The sequence below is a fragment of the Paramisgurnus dabryanus genome, chromosome 9, assembly GCF_030506205.2.
Source record: "Paramisgurnus dabryanus chromosome 9, PD_genome_1.1, whole genome shotgun sequence".
NCBI classification, from domain to species: domain Eukaryota; kingdom Metazoa; phylum Chordata; class Actinopteri; order Cypriniformes; family Cobitidae; genus Paramisgurnus; species Paramisgurnus dabryanus.
The window spans coordinates 8,447,586-8,465,874 of NC_133345.1; the positions used below are offsets into that span (position 1 = coordinate 8,447,586).

Genomic DNA, 18,289 nt, shown 5'->3' on the forward strand with positions numbered 1-18,289 from the left:
CTTATAGTGTGTTTTCTTTAATGAATTTCATTGTAATCATTGACCTAACGTGCTGCTGTTCTACGGTATGGTGCTTTGGCACTGTTCAGTTGAGCTGGTGTTGTAGGGACTGTTACATGTGCAGTCGAAATTGTTAAGTGTTTTATGCTGAGTATTTTTGTGTTGTTGACCGGCCTACACTATGCCCATTTTTGATGCGCCGTTATTCAATATTTTTCCTGTCCTGCTGTAATGTTTTTTCATCTCATCTTTTGTCCCCACCACTTTTCAACACAAACTGACGCCCCGCATAGCGCTCACTATAGTAAGATGCAAGCATTTTAAAATTTATGAAAATTTATTCAGTAATAATAAGGCTTGCTAAAACAAAAATAAAATATCTGAATTTCTGCATAATTGGTTCTTGTCAGTGCCCTCTTTGCCTAAGTAAGCATTAATTGGCCATTATCCAATATACTTATGTTAGGTTATGGCCGCTAATGGCAAATATATATTTTTTTAACTTTTGAGTGCCCTCTCATTTACGGCACCCTTTATTATTTTTTGCTCCCTTCTTTGATGTTACTGTTTTCTATTACTGTATTCATTTAAATACGACCCAAACTGCTGATTCAAAAATAACTGCAGATAGAGAAGTAAATATATTTCAGGTGAAGTAACAAGATATGAAGGTATGTAAGCACTGACAGATGCGGCAGATGCTGTTTTAATACAAGCTTTTCTTGTGATTTTCCTGTAACAGTTTGTTTGTTAGATATCAAAGGTCTACTGCTGTTTTCGGTTGCATAATCTGATCCAGTGTAGTCACATACAATAGATACTTCAACAGATCTAAACACAAGGAAAATGAAGGCTTTATGCAGGTCATCTTGACTCTCACTTGACCCAGATAGAAAGTTATTGTGGATATTTATTAGTCTCCCAAAGTGGGTCCGTTTTTAATGCAGACTGGTTAAATTACGACCGAATGAATGAAATCTCTAAGCTGGATGTCCTTGGAGGGTCATGTGTTTTATTTTAATGCGTTCAGATGGAGTGACTTTTGATGAGTAACTTTCTCAAAGCGTGTGACTGATCATACCAAGTTCTGAGACAGACAAAGACTTTCTCTCTCATATCAGCCAGATCACACAGCTCTACTTTGCTGCCTTTTGTTGCAAAAATGATAGGAAATATCTCATTCTTTTTCATTTTCTCTGGCAGATTGTGTTATTAATGTAGACTCATACAATTATTAAGAAGCATTTCCTATGCTAATCTCAAAGGAGCTATTTGAGTTCCCAATGCGGATCCAAAGAATTACATTTCCCGGGAAACAGCTTGAGATCTAAGGCAAGTTTATGTGCCCATATCTCTCTTGCCTCAAACAGTAACCCGACCCCTATTTGTGTTTGTTAGAGTTGCTCCACCAAAAGCCTGTCTGTATTGATAACCGTGTCGACGCTCTACAAATGACACTGATGGTTAGACGAAAAAGCTGTTATTTCGAGCTGTGGTGTGGCTTGAAATTCCCATTCCTATCCAATTTCAGCTTTCACAGACACTTCCAGTCTGACAGCGGTACAAAGGGCAACCCTGTAGCCACGCTAGCCATCATCATTACAGGCCTGTTTGCAAACTCTGCATCCCCTAATGGTTTCAAATTAGCGCTTTACCGCAGTCACTCGATAGATTTCTCATGAGTCGGTCTGCAGCACAGATTGATCGCTTCTCTTTAATTACTGGCTTGTAGGTTGTAGTTCATTCACCCTCCACTTGGCTGTTGAAAAAAAATTCCCATCCATATTTCTTTCTTTCGGTCCCGCATGTGATGGCGTGGGCCTACTTATTGGCTTTTTACTAGATAACCATTTTTCCTACAATAAATGCTTTACCTTTTATCAAAATGCTTTAATCCAAAGCGACTTAAAAGTTTTTTCAGTATTTGTTTTCTCGGGGAATTGGACAACTATTCTTTGCATTTCTAATACAATGCTCTACCAATTGAGCAACATGAACACTTATGAGCAAGGGGCTTATGATACTTAATACAAAAACTTCAACAAGAAAAAACTGCGACACCTTGTATGATGTGTCTTCTGGCAACAAACCAAAAATGCAAATAAGTTATGAAAACTGATTTTTAACGAATAATGTTTTGCACAGATGTTTAAAAAACACTTTAAGTATAATCAACTTGGATTTACAAGTCATTTCAACTTTAATTTTTTTATATTAACTAGTGATGAGTTTCTGTAACTTATAAAATAAAGTTAAAATAACTTAATGAAACTTTATTGTATAAGTTACATCAACTAAATCCAAGTTGATTATAATTAAAATTTAAAGTGCAATTTTTTTACATGGTTGGTCTTTGCCTAATATGGGTTCAAAAGAATGTAATATATTTTATTAGCTGTGTGGACCATATTTATAAAACTTTTTAGTAGTTGTTTTATATTTTCATTACCATAATTCATCACCATTTACTGTCAATGCATAGAAAATCTGTTAAACATCTGCTCTTGTATTATACAGCAGTAAGTCATATGGGATTTGACATAAGAGCGAGTAAATGATGACAGAATTTTCAACTATAAAATAGTTTAATTAAAGGGCTGTGATTTACTGGCATGTGTAATGTAAGACACACATACAGACAAACAATATCACATTAACATAGCGTATAAAATGTTAATCATCTGTTAGCAGTGCAAAGGTTGGGGAGGGGGCTCGAAAATCCCAGAGAACACATACATGTACTCAAAAAAATGCTTAAGTTGAAAGCACTTTAAGTTGGTTTGAATAAAATCATCTTGCATATGCATAAATGTAAATGGTTTTCATAATGTGAAAAGTGATAGTGGTGCTAAACAATCACAGAACAACAAATCAACAAAGTGCCACTAATCTAGGTGTTTTCAGCAATTTAAAAGTCTCTGGTATCCCCAGAATGTGTCTGTAAAGTTTCAGCTCAAAATACACCACAGATCTTTCATTATACGATGTTGAACATGGTCATTTGTGGCTGCAATGAAAAACGGACTGTTTTTGTGTGTGTCTCTTTAAATGCAAAGAAAGCTTCTGTTCCCCTCCCCTTATGCTAAGTAAGGGGTAGGGCACTTACACATGTGCTCTGGACTACATCAAAACATGTGTCTCTGCAGAAGGTTGAACTATACACTCATAAGGCAGAGTCTGTGAGCGTTTATGGTTGGGAGTAATCAATGTGACATCACATTGATAGAGGCTCCCCAAGAGCCTGTGTTGTGTGTCTGTTGCAGTTTAAAGGATATTACACAAAGAATAATAGATGGATTTGTATTCTGCACACACACTGGCGACTCATTATCTGATAGAAACACATTTAAAACTGCAGTTTTTGGTTATGAGGGCTTTAAAGACTATTTCAAGCATATTTACTCTTTTCCAACAGCAAAAACAAATCTGTGTTCATAGAGAAAAAAACTAAACATATAGTATCCTTAATATAATGAATATTATATATTGCACACCAATTAAAAAAAATATGGAAATCATATTAAATTTTATGAATTCCATTGTATTTTTATGATATTATTTGTTTTGTCTTAATAAAACAATCTGAAAATTATTTATAAATAAAAGTAATACAATTATTTATTACACAGTGCTTTGTAATGCTTGATTCTGATTGGTCAGTTCCCAGGCATTTTATTTCCAGACAATATTTCATGTACATAAACATACTCATGTGGCAACGTCTGATTGTCCCGTTGGCATATTTTATGCAATAACAACCGGCTGGCTAATAATGGTCCCTACTCATAACACAGTAATGAAAATCTATCTATCAATCAATCAATCTTTAGATCTTCATTTCCGTCATGTTAAAAACTTTTTCTTACTGTTGTTATAAGTGTCCAAAGCCTGAACGTCTGAAAGATAAATTCTCCTGTAAACACTTCTTAAATAAAAACACAAACACATTATTTTCTTTTAAGTCGCAGCAGATACTAACAGGAATAACCTCCAGTATTTTAAAGGCAGTCCTGACTTAAGGTAACATTTTTTTTTCCTTCTAGTGCCTGAAGAAAACAATAAATAACTTTCAGCCAAATGGATTTGCAATTAACCAAATGGACTGAAACATTGGCCCAATCAACTGGGGTCCTTCAAATACAGCTACAAGCTTTCTAAATCACCGGGATGGGCAATGTTTCAGTTATACTGTAGGAACTAAAAGAAAGACACAGTAGAGAGAAAGAAAGAAAGAAAGAGAGAGAGAAGTTATAGTCTCCAGAGTGGGTTTGATGCTACAGTAATTGTAGAGGAGGAAATCTCACTTCATTTACAGTGCACCTTTCAGCCAGTGGCTTCAGAGGTTGACTTACTGACATCAAAAACAAGACTGTGGAAGAGTTAAGTTGATATGAGCCGTAATCCTGTGCACAGCTAGGGGAGCGGGGGATTCTGGGAAATGAGAGAAAGCAATCTGGTGGAAAGTGAATGGGTGAGTTCACAGACTTCAGTGCTTTGGCTCTACTGACGTGTTTGGCACAACAATGAGACCCGCCTGTTTGAGCGACGGCCCAAGTCACCTGCTGTTACGGGCTGTGATAGATAGATCAGCAGCAAAAAACAAAGGATAGGAAGTGGAATCTAAAACATGCCAGAAATGGAGACAATTGACATATGTGGCTCACTGGCCCACATCAAAGTTCCTTGCAAAGCTGTCACTAATGTGTTGTTTTGAGGAGAATGGAATTCTGTGGGAAACAAACTGATCCCTATTCTCTCTCCATCTCATTCTCTTTCTATTTCTCTTTTGGCAGGATCCCAATGTGTAAGGTGTTGACGGCTCTATGCATGAGTGACGCCCAGCCAGATTGCCTTCAAAACGGACTCCACCTGTCTGAGTTATAGCGAAATGGAGTCATGGATGGTGAAACCAAAGGCAATGAAGAGAAAATAAGATTTACCTTTTGAATAAGCATCAAAGGTACTGGGCCACCGGCGATGCATAGGGCTGGGTTTTGGCGTGACCAATACACAAAGTCTCATTTTGTTTTTGGAGAAAATTATCATGGCCTATAACTACACAGTAGGTTGGAACAAAGAGGAAGTTTTGAGATATGACTTTGTACCTCTGGTTGAAATTACATATATGGGGTCAGATTGGGATTGGGAAGAGGCTGAAAGCCAGTGATATGTTTGTAATGTTGTGGAGAGAAAAAAAATGAAGCAGTTAGACATAAAACCAAACTTAGGAAACACTACAGTGTGCATTTTCCTACAGAAAAGTATTGCTGGTCACAATGTTGTCTCACCAACTTTACCAGAAAGACAACAACCTCACCAGCTCAAATGTTTATTGTATTGTTGTATTCACTTTATTTTTTGTCTTGATGAAAAGCACAGAGCCAGCTCAAACCAGACTGAACCAGTATGGAAATTTAAAATAGTTATGGATAGCAGTTCCAGCCTGTTATTTGTGAAAAGCAAACAGATAAAAAACAAAAGTGTCTTGTTTGCAAAAGTGTCATTGCACAATATGTCAGAATGTGAACGAGCACTGACAACTTGACGTTTGCAGATAGCAGAACATCTGTCCAGACTCACACCTGTCATTCAGACCACATACAGGAGTGTTTACAGATGTGTGTGAGGTCACAGACCAGCAGGGTTGTCTCCCTGCAAAACTAATGGACCATTTATGTAACATCTGCTTGATATGTGTGCACAGTTATATGTTATCATTTTACCCACTAACATCTGATTAATTAAGAATCTCATATTTAACACACACACACACACACACACACACACACACACACACACACACACACACACACACACATTTACTTTACATTTATGCATTTGGCAGACACTTTTATCCGGTGACATACAGTGCATTACAAGGTACACAAGGTTCGAACCCATGACCTTTTGTGCTGCTAATGCAATGCTCCACCACTGAGCTAAACCAGCCTGATCTCACGAGAATTCGTACATGTTTTACAAGTTGGCTAATTCGTATGAATTCATAAAAAAACGAAACCGAACCCCTAACCTCGCCCCTAACCCCACACCTTACCCCAACATCACAGGGGTCAAGGCAAACCATACAAAAACTTAAGAATGTGGTTGTATGAATTAATACAAATTAGCCAACTCGTTATATATGTACGAATTCTCATGAGATAGCGTTGGCTTAACAGGAGCACAAATTCAAAAAAGGATAAGACTCTTATATTGTTTTCCAATAAGAGGACCTTGACTTGTACTTATTGCCTATTAATAAGCTTCTTAGTTTGATTTCATCAGGTCAAAGTTCACAATTTCTCAACTTCATGAGTGATTTGATGCTTTCGGCGAAATGTGAAATAGTTTATTTTTAGGTCGGGCTTGTTGTTTGCATTGATTCATATTCAGCCGCCTCTCATTCTCTTCAATGTCATGAGATTAAATGGAGTTTGGTGGTGATGGTGTGAATTTGTGTGTAATTGATGACCTTTGTTTATCTTCATCACACTATACGCAGCGTTTCTTGAATAAATGTTGAGTGGTGTCTCGCATCTCCCGATTTGCAATTAAAAGTTAATAATCTTCGTGCCTTGAAGCTGTTTATCAAATGATAGGCTCGGGCTGTGAGACTTCTAAACGAAGAGCAATGCAAATTCCAAGTGTCTTTACCTATTTATTTTTTCCCCACAAGGACACTTGATCTTCCATTAGTTATGAATGCATACTTATTAATTTGTGCAGAATGAAATGAGGAATGAGTGGGGAATGTTTAGCCCTTGTATCTTTCAAGTAGTTTAATCCCCACAAAGCAGATATTTTCTAATGGGCAATTTCAGGACTTATAAGATAACAAATTGTCGGACTGCTTATGCTATTACTTTGGATCTCTGCACTGGTTTTGTCTTTCAGGGAGGAGAAATGAGATCCATAACAAGACAATAACAATAAAAAATCAGCCAAACTGAGTTTAAGTGTTGGGGCGGAAAAGTTAAACTGCATGAGGGCAGATATTTACAAGCTTGGTGCATATGGCAGACACTTTTATCCAAAGCAATGTACAGTTAAGTAAAGCCACACATTGTATCGCTACGTGCATCAAACCTGTGACCTTCCTCTAACGGTTGAGCTACAGTACATGAACATAGTTAAAACTGATAATGTTTCTGCAAAAGACTCAAAACTAGAGGTGCTGATCTTACTGTAGAAAAGAAAACACAAAATGAGAAGTGCGGCGTTGGTGAATAACCTTTAGCTGTTTTTACAAGGCCAGAAGCTGGTTCCATTACTCTACTCTCTATGTCCATAGTTCATTTTGTCTTGGGCTAAGATTAGTCCTGATGGGACGCGTGAGAGGGTGAGGATGGCTGACTTCTACAGGGATATATAATTAACCTACAGAGTAGCTCCAGAAGAATCATTTTTCCTCGTCTTCATACCTAATTCAGCAATGATGACCTCAAGAGGTCACTGCAATCCCAGAGTTCTGCAGAGTTTAGTCATCTTATGTTACAATGCACATAAAGGCTGATGCAGGTTTTGCTCTTTAAAAAAATCTTTAGATTTTCATACCATGTATTTGCGGAGAATTGTGGTCAGCCTTACCCCATGGGTCACCAAAATAACTTTAATAAGGCATGGTTATACAAAGTTCCTTAGAAAAACAGAAGTTTAACTGTTAGATTGTACTTTTGGCCTCAAATGACCTGAATTCCTATGCATGGTCAGATATCAGAGCATTAAAAGGATTACTCCACTTTAATAGTGTCATCCAAAATGTTTATATATTTTTTGTTCAGTCAAAAAGAAATTAAATTTTTTGAGAAAAACATTCCAGGAGTTTTCTCCATGTAGTGGACAGTTTCAATGCAGCTTCAAAGGGCTCTAAATGATCCCAACCGAGGCATAACTCATATTCATACAACCGCCGGCGAGAGTTGAAAACTCTCCGGAAGTTATTAATTTTCAATATTTGCTGGCGACAAGTTCCGGCGAGCAAAGGCGCATCTTGGATGGTGTGAGCGTAGAGGAAAAATCACATCAACTTTATGGTAAGAGGATTCCAGAGAATGCATTCGAGCATCCACTACTCTTTATCTATAGCGTCGTTGGCAGGGCAGAAACTTCTCATCTGCACTAGCCATGTTATGTGCCAACGCGACCGTACGTATTACATAATCACGTTAAAAGGTCGTTACATATGTGAAATGCACACTTGTGGACCATTTTAAACAATAAATGGACACAAATGCATTAATTAGTATCATTTCACATACAACAACGTTGGAACGGTCCTACTTCTCCACACTTGTAAAGCGGTAGTTTAGCATAACGTCATGCTAATATGTAAAGGCATGCTAACCCATCACAATGCTAGTGTAAGATGAGAAGTTGTGGTTAAAGGGGCCATGGTATGAAAATCTGACTTTTTCCATGTTTAAGTGCTATAATTGGGTCCCCATGCTTCTATAAACCTAGAAAATGTGAAAAAGATCAACCCAGTAACTTAGTTTAGGTAAACCATTCTCTACAAGCACATGAAAAAATAGTTGGAAAAAATAGGTTGAAATTTGGCCCTCCTTATGATGTCATAAGGAGCTCTTATTAAAATAATACCACCCCTTAATCTGCACTATCCAACCACAGCACTGCCATTTAGTGCAGAGAGAAAGAGAGAGAGAGAAAATAATTCACAGCACAATTGAGTTTCAATTTCAACAAACTACCATCATTGGCCCTATCCCAAATGGCACACTTCATGTGGACCTTTGGTCTCGTGGCCTTAAATTGCGCATGCTCGCTTAGTCTACGAGTCCGTAGGGTGTCCCTTCTGTCATTTTTACGCTTGGAAGTGTGCTCATCAGCGCCCCTTGATGCGGTCTTCGTCGAAGCCCGCAATGCAGCAAGCTTCGCGCACTTTACCAACCCAGAAGACCTTGCGAAAGAGCAATCAGAGCAATCAGACCAATCAGACGATGGAAGGGAGGAGTTTAGACTGATGGGTAACTTCTCTTCGTATTTCCGCCGTGACGCTCGAGTCTGTCCCAAAATACGAATCCGGTGCTCCTATGTGGACTCGCATCAAGGGTCCCTAAAGTGGGCACTACATGATGTCATCAAAGTGTGGACTCTGAGGAGGACCACAAGTCCGGAGTGTGCCATTTGGGAGAGGGAAATCGTGATCAGCGTTTGCACTCAATCTGCTCATTTGCATTTTAAAGGACACACCCAAAACGGCACATTTTTTCACACACCTACAAAGTGGCAATTTTAACATTTTATAATAAATCATTTATATAGTATTTTGAGCTTAAACTTTACATATGTGCTCTGGGGACACCAACGATTTATTTGACATCTTAAAAAAGTCTTGTGACATGGCCCCTTTAAAAATAACTTATTTTTTATTCTTCTTGGTAAAAATGATGATCGTTTTGCTAGATAAGACCCTTATGCCTTGGTTGGAATCATTTAAAGCTCTACAATTTGAAACTTTATTGAAACTGTAAACTGTTAAGGTCAATTAATGTCCACTACATGGAGAAAAATCCTGGAATATTTTCCTAAAAAAAAAACGTAATTTCTTCTCGACTGAACAAAGAAAGACATAAACATATTGGATGACATGGGGGTGAGTAAATTATTCAATTTTTATGAAAATGAAGAATTCCTTTAATGACAATGTTGATTTTTCGCAACATTAAGTTGGCAAAAAGGCAAAGAACCACTAGTGTGCAATAAGTTTCAGTTTTGAAACTTTCTTATGCATGGTCAGATATCAGAGCCTTAAGCGAGAACGGCTGATCGGCATTGATGTGAACTCAGCCTGTTGAGCGTACACCTGCCCCAGTCTTCAGCAGATGTTCAGTATCTGTGTGAGGGAAGGCTGAGTCATGAAGTGATATGGAGAGGAGCTGAGGGACCACTTCAGCTGTCAGGTAGAAAATACAGGGAAGATGGAGTCACAGTCCCATTCCTGTCATCAGCGGTGCTGAGGCTGAGCTCCTGACATTGCAGAAGACAGCCCAGAGATCTGTCTGCTGCAGAGCTTGCATACATAACAAGCTTAGGTTGGAAGATCTGGTCACCCGTGCTTTGTGAAGGCTCGAAACTGTTTACTAAAGTGTAAGACAGTTGCCAAAATATGTGTGATGAATGTGGCCTTGTTAAAGGGGTCATTTTAAAGCTTTTGATTAATTTATTGCATCTCCCATGTCTTCTAAAAATAGTTTTAAGTAGAGTTTTTGCATTAAATAAAGCCATCATTTATTTATATGATCATTTTTCACTCTCTTGCTGTTTTTCTACAGCACCTCCAGGGTAAAAACAGCTTTGTCGCACTTGCTCGTGAGCTGCTGGTTTACAGAACAATCAGCTCTGAAACGTGACACACAAACTGTTAAGATTAGACAGAAATAATCAGGGACTTTGTTCGAAATAAACTTCATGCTCTTTGCTAATGCTGGGATCCTTTGAAATAAAATGCAGAGTACAGCTGCGACACCCAGTCAGGAATTACACAAGGTTTGTTAAGCTGCATACAATTTTCGCCATTATCTCTCTTGTTTTCTCTGTATTTTCTCTGTGACTGGGTTGGCTAAATTTCAGGATACCAAATAGACATTTATCATGAGGTAACGTGGGCATCGTTTGTGTCTGATGGCCAATTTTGCTGAAAGTTACAGTATGTTACAATAAACCATTTTGTCTAGAAAGATCAAGGGTAATTTGATTCATCACACTGTGACTCATTTAACTCCTTACCAGAAATAGATGGACACCCACAAAAGCCAACAGCCCATTGGTAACCCATTGGAAAATAAACCAAATTGAGATAAATGGAGTTTTGTAGATTGAGTTCACGGTAAATATTTAGCATTATTATTATCACAATGCATGATCATAGGAGGTCAAGTTGGTGCGGCACTACATTAGCAATGCAAATGAATATGGTTTCGATTCCCGAGAAACATACACGATGTAAAAGCATATGTATTGACTGAAAGCACTGTAAATCACTTTGGATAACGCATCGACCAAATGCATGAATGTAAGAAGTCTCATAAGCAGTAGAGCACACAACAGAAAAAAACACAATTTGTCTTTTTCCCCCTTTGCATTCTTCCACACTTGATTTTTTTATGTTTCATTAGTACAGATCAATAAAACAAATTACATTTTTGTAGCTTAGCAGCTGCGCTTCATGAATTGCTCCACACCTACCATACTGTACCTCAGCCTCAACCCAGTGCTTAGCTCTCACAGTAACCCTCAGTTGTGCCTGCTAGTGTGGGGAACAGATATAACATACTGGGTAGGGATGCTCCGATCAGGATTTTTGCAGCCGATACCGATCACCGATTTGTAATCTTTGTGATCGGCCGATACCGATTCCGATACCGATTTTTTTTTAAAGCTGATATGCAAGCTCTTTGATGACTAACTGTTACAATCTTTCTAAATAAAATAATACCACGGATGTTGCCTTTGTTATATTACTTGCAGTAATTAGGTATATTATTGTTTTAATAGAGACTCAAATAAATAAGCACAACAAATATTTATTCTGCAAAGAGAAATTTTATATGGCTTTAAAAAGGCTTATGTCTCCTAAAAGTACTGAAAATAAAACACTTCACAGTCTTTACTGTATTAATTAAATATACACGCATTCGTATGAAGTATAAAAAATCTTTACTCAAGAGCAGAGAGTGATTTTATTGAGAGATGAATTAGGTTACTGCAGCTTTAAGACGTGAGAGAGAGAGATCGCTCTGTTCACGTGCACTGATGACAGGCTTCTGTGTGTGTGGGCGGTGGCTGAACGCAGACAAGCAGCTGTGAGGAAAATAAAAGTTTAAACGCTCAAAACTTTAAGACGCATGCAAATAAGAAACTTTTGGCATGAGGATGCAGTTGTCCGTGATAGATATGTGTTGTATACGTTGTATAAAGGCAAAGAGAGACATACAAATCTGCACGCTGCACATGAGCAACAGGTTGTAAAGCATCATAAGCATTTTTACAACCTGTTGCTCATGTGCAGCGTGCAGATTTGTATGTCTCTCTTTGCCTTTACAGAGATATGCGTATGAGGACGCGCTTCGGTAAACAGCGCGAGGCGTCTTCACATCCCCATCAAACAGCGTATACAACACATATCTATCACGGACAATTGCATCCTCATGCCAAAAGTTTCTTATTTGCATGCGTCTTAACGTTTTGAGCGTTTAAACTTTTATTTTCCTCACAGCTGCTTGACTGCGTTCAGCCACCGCCTACGTAAAAAATGTCTTTAATTGCAACCGCCTTCAGGATCCTTTTGATGACAAAAGTAAACAGAAAGATCGGTTTATGAGATCGGCAGATTTAGCGAGCACCGATCGAGTCATTTAATGCCATTATCGGCCGATACCGATCGGCGGCCGATCGATCGGAGCATCCCTAATACTGGGTCTGTGCGGGTGAGTCCTACCCTACTTTCGAAATTGCATACTGTAACAGCGTATCATCGGCCGTTCTATATAGTAAGAATATAGATAGTATGAATGCGATATGACGTACTACATCCGCCATGTTAAAAGACTGACAAGTTAGTCGTTTACTGGAATGACATTAAAAAAGCACAATTTAACCACAAGGGACAGCTGTTTAATACATATTTGCATTTGAATAGACCCACGATACCACTTTCTGTCATTTTTAAATAAAACAACTAGGGCTGTAATGATTAATCGTGCACACGTGCGTTTTCTCAATGAATGAATTTTAATGAATTACGATGAAATCCCGGCACATCCCAAAGCCAGGGGGCACTCTCGTGCAGAAACTCCCTTTGTGCCACAGAAGAAGTAGCATTATAAACGCTATTCCAAGAAATGTCAACAGGAATATGTAAATCGCTGTTCTTAAGATTGTTTCAGGTATTTTCATGATAATAAAGAATGATTTTGTTTAACGAGTGTTGCTTTTTAAATGCAGGTTATTAACGAATCCGACTCATAATGATTTTAGATTGATGAGGACTTCCTACTGACCAAATGCCATAGTATACGCACAAGCTGTGCATGAAACACAGAATCGTAGCCTTGCAATTCAGAATCGATTTTAAACAGGCATTTTAATGAGACACACGATTAATCGTTACAGCCCTAAAAACAACGCATTCCTTCTTCATTGGATAACCCCTGTCCTGGGGGCTCATGGGATAGTAAGGTGTCCATCAAATGAACCCTTCGAATCTTGCCAGAAGTAGTAGGTCAGCTGGGTACTTTTGGCCTATTATGAATTCTGCACTCTAAAAACAAATGGTGCTAAATAGCACTAAAAAGGGTTCACTGGCTCGCAATCATCAAGGAGCCATTGCCATATAGCGCCTGTGTAGCACCTGTGTAGAACCATATTGTGCTATGTAGAACCATATGTGGTGCTATATCAGCCCCGTATGGTTCCTCATAGGGGCTTTATAGGTGCTATGGTTCCCCTATGATCTTTTAGTGCTTTTTAGCACCAATTTTTTTTAGAGTATACTACTACACTTGCCTATGCTTTTCGCCTCGCCTACTGCTTTTTGCCTATTATGTAGTATGGAAGTAGGCGGTTTCGGATGCAGCGCTAGTCTTTCTTGAGAGCAGATGAACGTACCAGGTGGTTTATTGCAACCTGGGCACAGATAACATTGTACTGTAGTTGCCCAATATCGCAGAAACAGCGATGCTGAATAATAACCCAATAAAATTTAATTAAGATTCAATGACCTCTCCGGTTTAATAATGACAGCGGTGAGATTTGCCGCAGGAAATTAAAAATGAGAACTTATGATACTTCAGGGGAGTTTGGTCAGTGAAAAATCTATTTTTAATACCGCACTGTATTCTTATGATCGTATGAGATCATTTTAATCAGTACGCATGCCTGTTTCGATTAATCTGCGAATGTGAAATTAAAACCAATTAAAAAATTTTTAACTATTATTTTTTTTATATAAAATTTGCCAACAGAAATATTTAAGAATATAGTAACCATGGTTATACTGAAAAGTTGGTATTTTAGATTATGATCTGACCTGTAACATAAACTCAAAGAAAACTGAGAGTACAAACTGATTTCAAAAAGATCAAGTTTAATTAAAATACCTAAGCTTCTCTGCATGTAGTAAATGCGTTTTGACTTTGTAGAGCAGCGCATGAATAAACAGGCAACGGGATTTCTTTGTGAGCCTTGATGTATTCTGCATTATGACTTACCCAGCACAGTAAGTCGGGCAGGACGGGACCTCATGGCAGCCTGAATGGCCTGACACTCGAACACAGCATCATCCATCAGCTCCACCCTCTGGATTCGCAAGTGGTGTTCGCCCGAAGTATGATCCCCAACCACAGCGTATCGAGGGTAACCTAAAAAAACACAGTCAACGTGACATCATGAGACAGTCTGTATGTCGTTTGTAAAAAAGTTTGGGTTAAACCTGAGATTGTAAATTGTAACGTGTTAATTGTAGCACATTGGGGACAAACCCGGCTCCTGACAGCAATGAGCTATTGGCTTTTAGTCACTTGACGACAGTACAAGGTAATCCCTAAATGCCACAGGGAGCCACTGCGAACGGCTGATGCAACATTCGCTGCTTGTTAGCAACCACCCTGATATCAAAGGTAAATTTATTGTGAATTATTTGCATCTGAGCTCTCTAAAAGGCCTAATTAACTATTTTGTTTGTTTTCATGATTGCGTGGTTTACTACGGGAAAAAATTATTTGCACCATTCATGCCTACTTTATGTTCTCCGTAATGTATGCCCAAGGCTTTATTCCTTCTCCTGCCTACGAAAAATAATTGATGACTCGCGACTCTTCGTACCATAAACAACCCAACGTGAGACAAGGCCTGGTGCAAGTACACAGCTCTGACCTTCAGAAAATAAACGGAAGATAGCACAGGTGCGAGACGCTGTGTCGGTCGGGATGAGGCTTTCTGCTGGTGAGAGGGTCTGGTTATTGAGGTGAGGCGATTTGTTGATTGAGGTGAGGCTATCTGCCGGTGTCGCTATCAGATGCTCGACTCTACTGTAAGTGTAGTACTTGGTAAGCCACACACAGATGCCGAGAAGATTGAAATGTGTTCCACTCATGCAGAGGAATGGTGATTTGTGGTTTAATAATATACTCAGCAGGATGTATTTTACCACAGCCAGCAATACCAACTGCCTTTAAAACACATCAGCAGACTATTAGCGGGGACATTTGCATACGGAGTGAATGGAGAAGCTTAGTTTGTCACTACGTTGGCGTTGGCTTTACGGTACATTTCACGACCTCTCAATATAAACGTCTCTGACGGCTCTCGAGAGGCGAAATGCTCTAATTATTAGAGATTTGCAATTTCAAGTGAGACCCTTCAAAAGTGATATTAATGCAGTTAGTGCTGTCTGGTTCCAAGGCAAGACAGTAATTGTTTGTGACGGGAGACATGGATTTAATAGCTGATCTCAGCTTATTTCTCAGCAGAAAGTAGTGCGGGCGTTTATTCTTTAATTTAATTCAATACCTCTCTTACGAGTCTAAATTTACACCTTCAAAGTGATCCCCTTTTTGGATTCCTCAGAGCAGCTATTTGAATCCCTGCCAGCAAACGACCTGTGGCGGTTTATTGATTTTTCAGCATCCATCGGCGTGATTCATGCGTGCTCACCGTGACATAATGGTCACGCCCTCGTGTTGTAGGGATGCACATCATGAACAATCCTTTCCTATGTCCATCTTCTCGTTGGCTTGGAAATCCGCTTTAACTTTTGAGTTACTTTAACTGACACATTTAAAAATTTTGTTCGATTAGGTTTATATAACTGACTCCACTTGTTTAGAAATGCGATTGAAAGGGCACCTATATGTTTTCAAGTGCTGTGATCCGACGTGCTCGTGCACTCCAACACAGTCCCATTATTTCAGCCATCATTGTAATCACCTGCAATGAGGCTCGGAAGAGGGATGTGCTTTAACATATTGCTGTAGAAAGGAGTGAAAAATAGACTGGACTCTAGACTAATGGCTTTTAAGTCCTTGAGCCTGACTGTTGAAATCACTGTGCCAGAAAATGCCAATTATTGCCTGTTGCCTCATTGGATCCCATTCACTTTTAATAGACCATGAAGTGTCTCTCATTTTCCCCTATTGAGGAGAGAGCAGCAGATGATTATGGTGCAATGTGTTTTATCTGCCCACATACAGCTTTTATTTCTCTAAGTGAGTGGGAGACAGAACAGAAGCAGGATAACCCAAAAACAAACATTTAATAACCCATCAAAACAGTCTGTGCCCACATCATTTACAGGACTAAAACTATCTGCACTTTCAAAATTCTGCTTTAAATGTCTTACGTGTGGTGATGCTTTTAAGAAAAAAACTATAATGCATAAGAGAAAATATGATGTAAGTGGTCCGGTTATGTACTGTAACGATTGTACATGTGACCTTATTTAGGGCATGTACTTAGATTTGCTAGAATATAAAAAAATTAACATTTTAATCTCCCCTTGTTGGGAAAATTAGGCTTTTATTGTTTTTTATTGTTATTATTTTTAATATGCTTTAAGACAAGTCATGTGTAAATTCATCATTCATCACCATTGCTGAGTATTTTCTCTATAAAATTAGAGACAGTCTCAGTTTAAAATTGCCTTGGATTCCAATGTCAAAAACATCATACCAATCACATCAACACAGTTGAACGTGTGGATCAGCTCTGCTTCTGTGATGCTCACACGTGCTGTTCACACATGCACTGTGAATGCTGTTAACATCAGCAATAAAAGATTAGTGCTGCAAACGTGCAGTTTACCAATGCATTGTGTGAAACCAAACTTAGGAGTTATGTGTATGAAACTGCTGAATGTAGCATCTGTATACATATGAAAAGTTTGGTTCCAAAACGCGATAAACCCCATAAATAAATAGTTACCATCAAAATCAGTATTGTATCTGGTCAGTATTAAAAGAAAATTCTTATTTTTACGCAAAATCCGGTCTCCGCCGTGTTATTCTGTCATCTTTTCTCCTTTTTTTTCCAAACCGCAACAAACGCCAGCCCTTCTTCTCTGCAGAATGCAATAAATCCGCTTAACCAATCACAGCGCACTATTCCACGCATTGTAAACAATAATGCTGGGCTTTGAATACACACAGAATCCTAGTTTTCATCATCTTATACTTCCTGATCAACAAACAAACAAAAACAAAATAATACTTTTGATGGCATTGATAAACCTGTGGTGGTTTTCTGTGGCGTGGAAGAAGGGCAACTGGGAAATGCTGGCTGTTGCTTGTTCACACACGACAGCATCAAGCTTCTGTCATGCTCACATTTTGATCTCAGGTGATCTTATGAAAAAGTTAACGAAAATCTGGCAGGACCAAAACATTTTACAGCTGATCCCTGTCAAAAAAGTTCAGCGATGACGTCCCAATGATGACAACAGCAATTACAGTGTTATTACAGTGTTATTAATATGACAAAGTAAGTCTTATTGCATTTTGTCAAAAAAATTATCAGTTTTTATAATAAATCTTTGAAAATCTAATTCAAAGATGCAATGTGAAAAATTGTGACAGAAAATAGGAGTTTTCATAATTGTGTTTTGGAACCAAACTCTATATATCTATACAATTATTAACTAAAAGGAGACTTTAAAATGAACATGTCCCATCAATGTATTTCTACTCAACATCAACAATTGTCTTGTAGATTTTAGGTTAAACTGATAAATGGTGCGCAACTGATAACTCTCCTGAGCAATGAAAGAGCACCTGGGGACCATCAGAATAAAATTGAAGGCCAGTAATGTTGAACATAACCGAAACAAGTACTGTTTACCGTGGCAGCCAGTCAAAGCAAGCGAAGCAGACAGAGCCATTTTAATGGCCATTGACTTGGTTCAATACTGTGTTTGTTCCTGATGAGAGATTGATGCTTTTATTGCAGCGTGTATAATGGCTGCCTGCAAATCTTGAGGTCTTATTTCTCAGATGGATACATAATACAGACATTTCTGATTTACAAGGCACTATGAAGTCCACGTAATTGGTAAAATACGTTGCATAAATACACTGCTTAGCAGCAGCTTACCAGTGTAACCACGTAACATGTAACTTTTGCACAATGCATTGCTTTAATCTATACAGCATAGCTCTTTGATCAGCTTGCGCATACTAACTATTTGTGATACACTACAAATTTACTGTAGCACACAACGACAGCAATAATATCAGACTGCATCAAATTCTGCAGGAAAAAAAATGATGAGGTCTCTTTT

The 18,289-nt window shown here is 38.4% G+C and overlaps 1 protein-coding gene across 5 annotated transcripts in view; it reads right to left on the reverse strand.

The window, feature by feature from the left end:
* The window catches only part of kirrel3b (kirre like nephrin family adhesion molecule 3b), a 235,026-nt gene that overhangs the window by 67,970 nt on the left and 148,767 nt on the right, over positions 1-18,289 (reverse strand). For all 5 annotated transcript variants that reach the window (XR_012337292.1, XM_073815701.1, XM_065279343.2 and 2 more), the window contains exon 3: positions 14,229-14,378. Coding sequence is in view for 4 of the 5 variants with exons in the window: in XM_073815701.1 (XP_073671802.1) it covers positions 14,229-14,378 (150 nt within the window). In the remaining variant the exon portion in view is untranslated. The remainder of the gene's footprint in view (positions 1-14,228; positions 14,379-18,289) is intronic.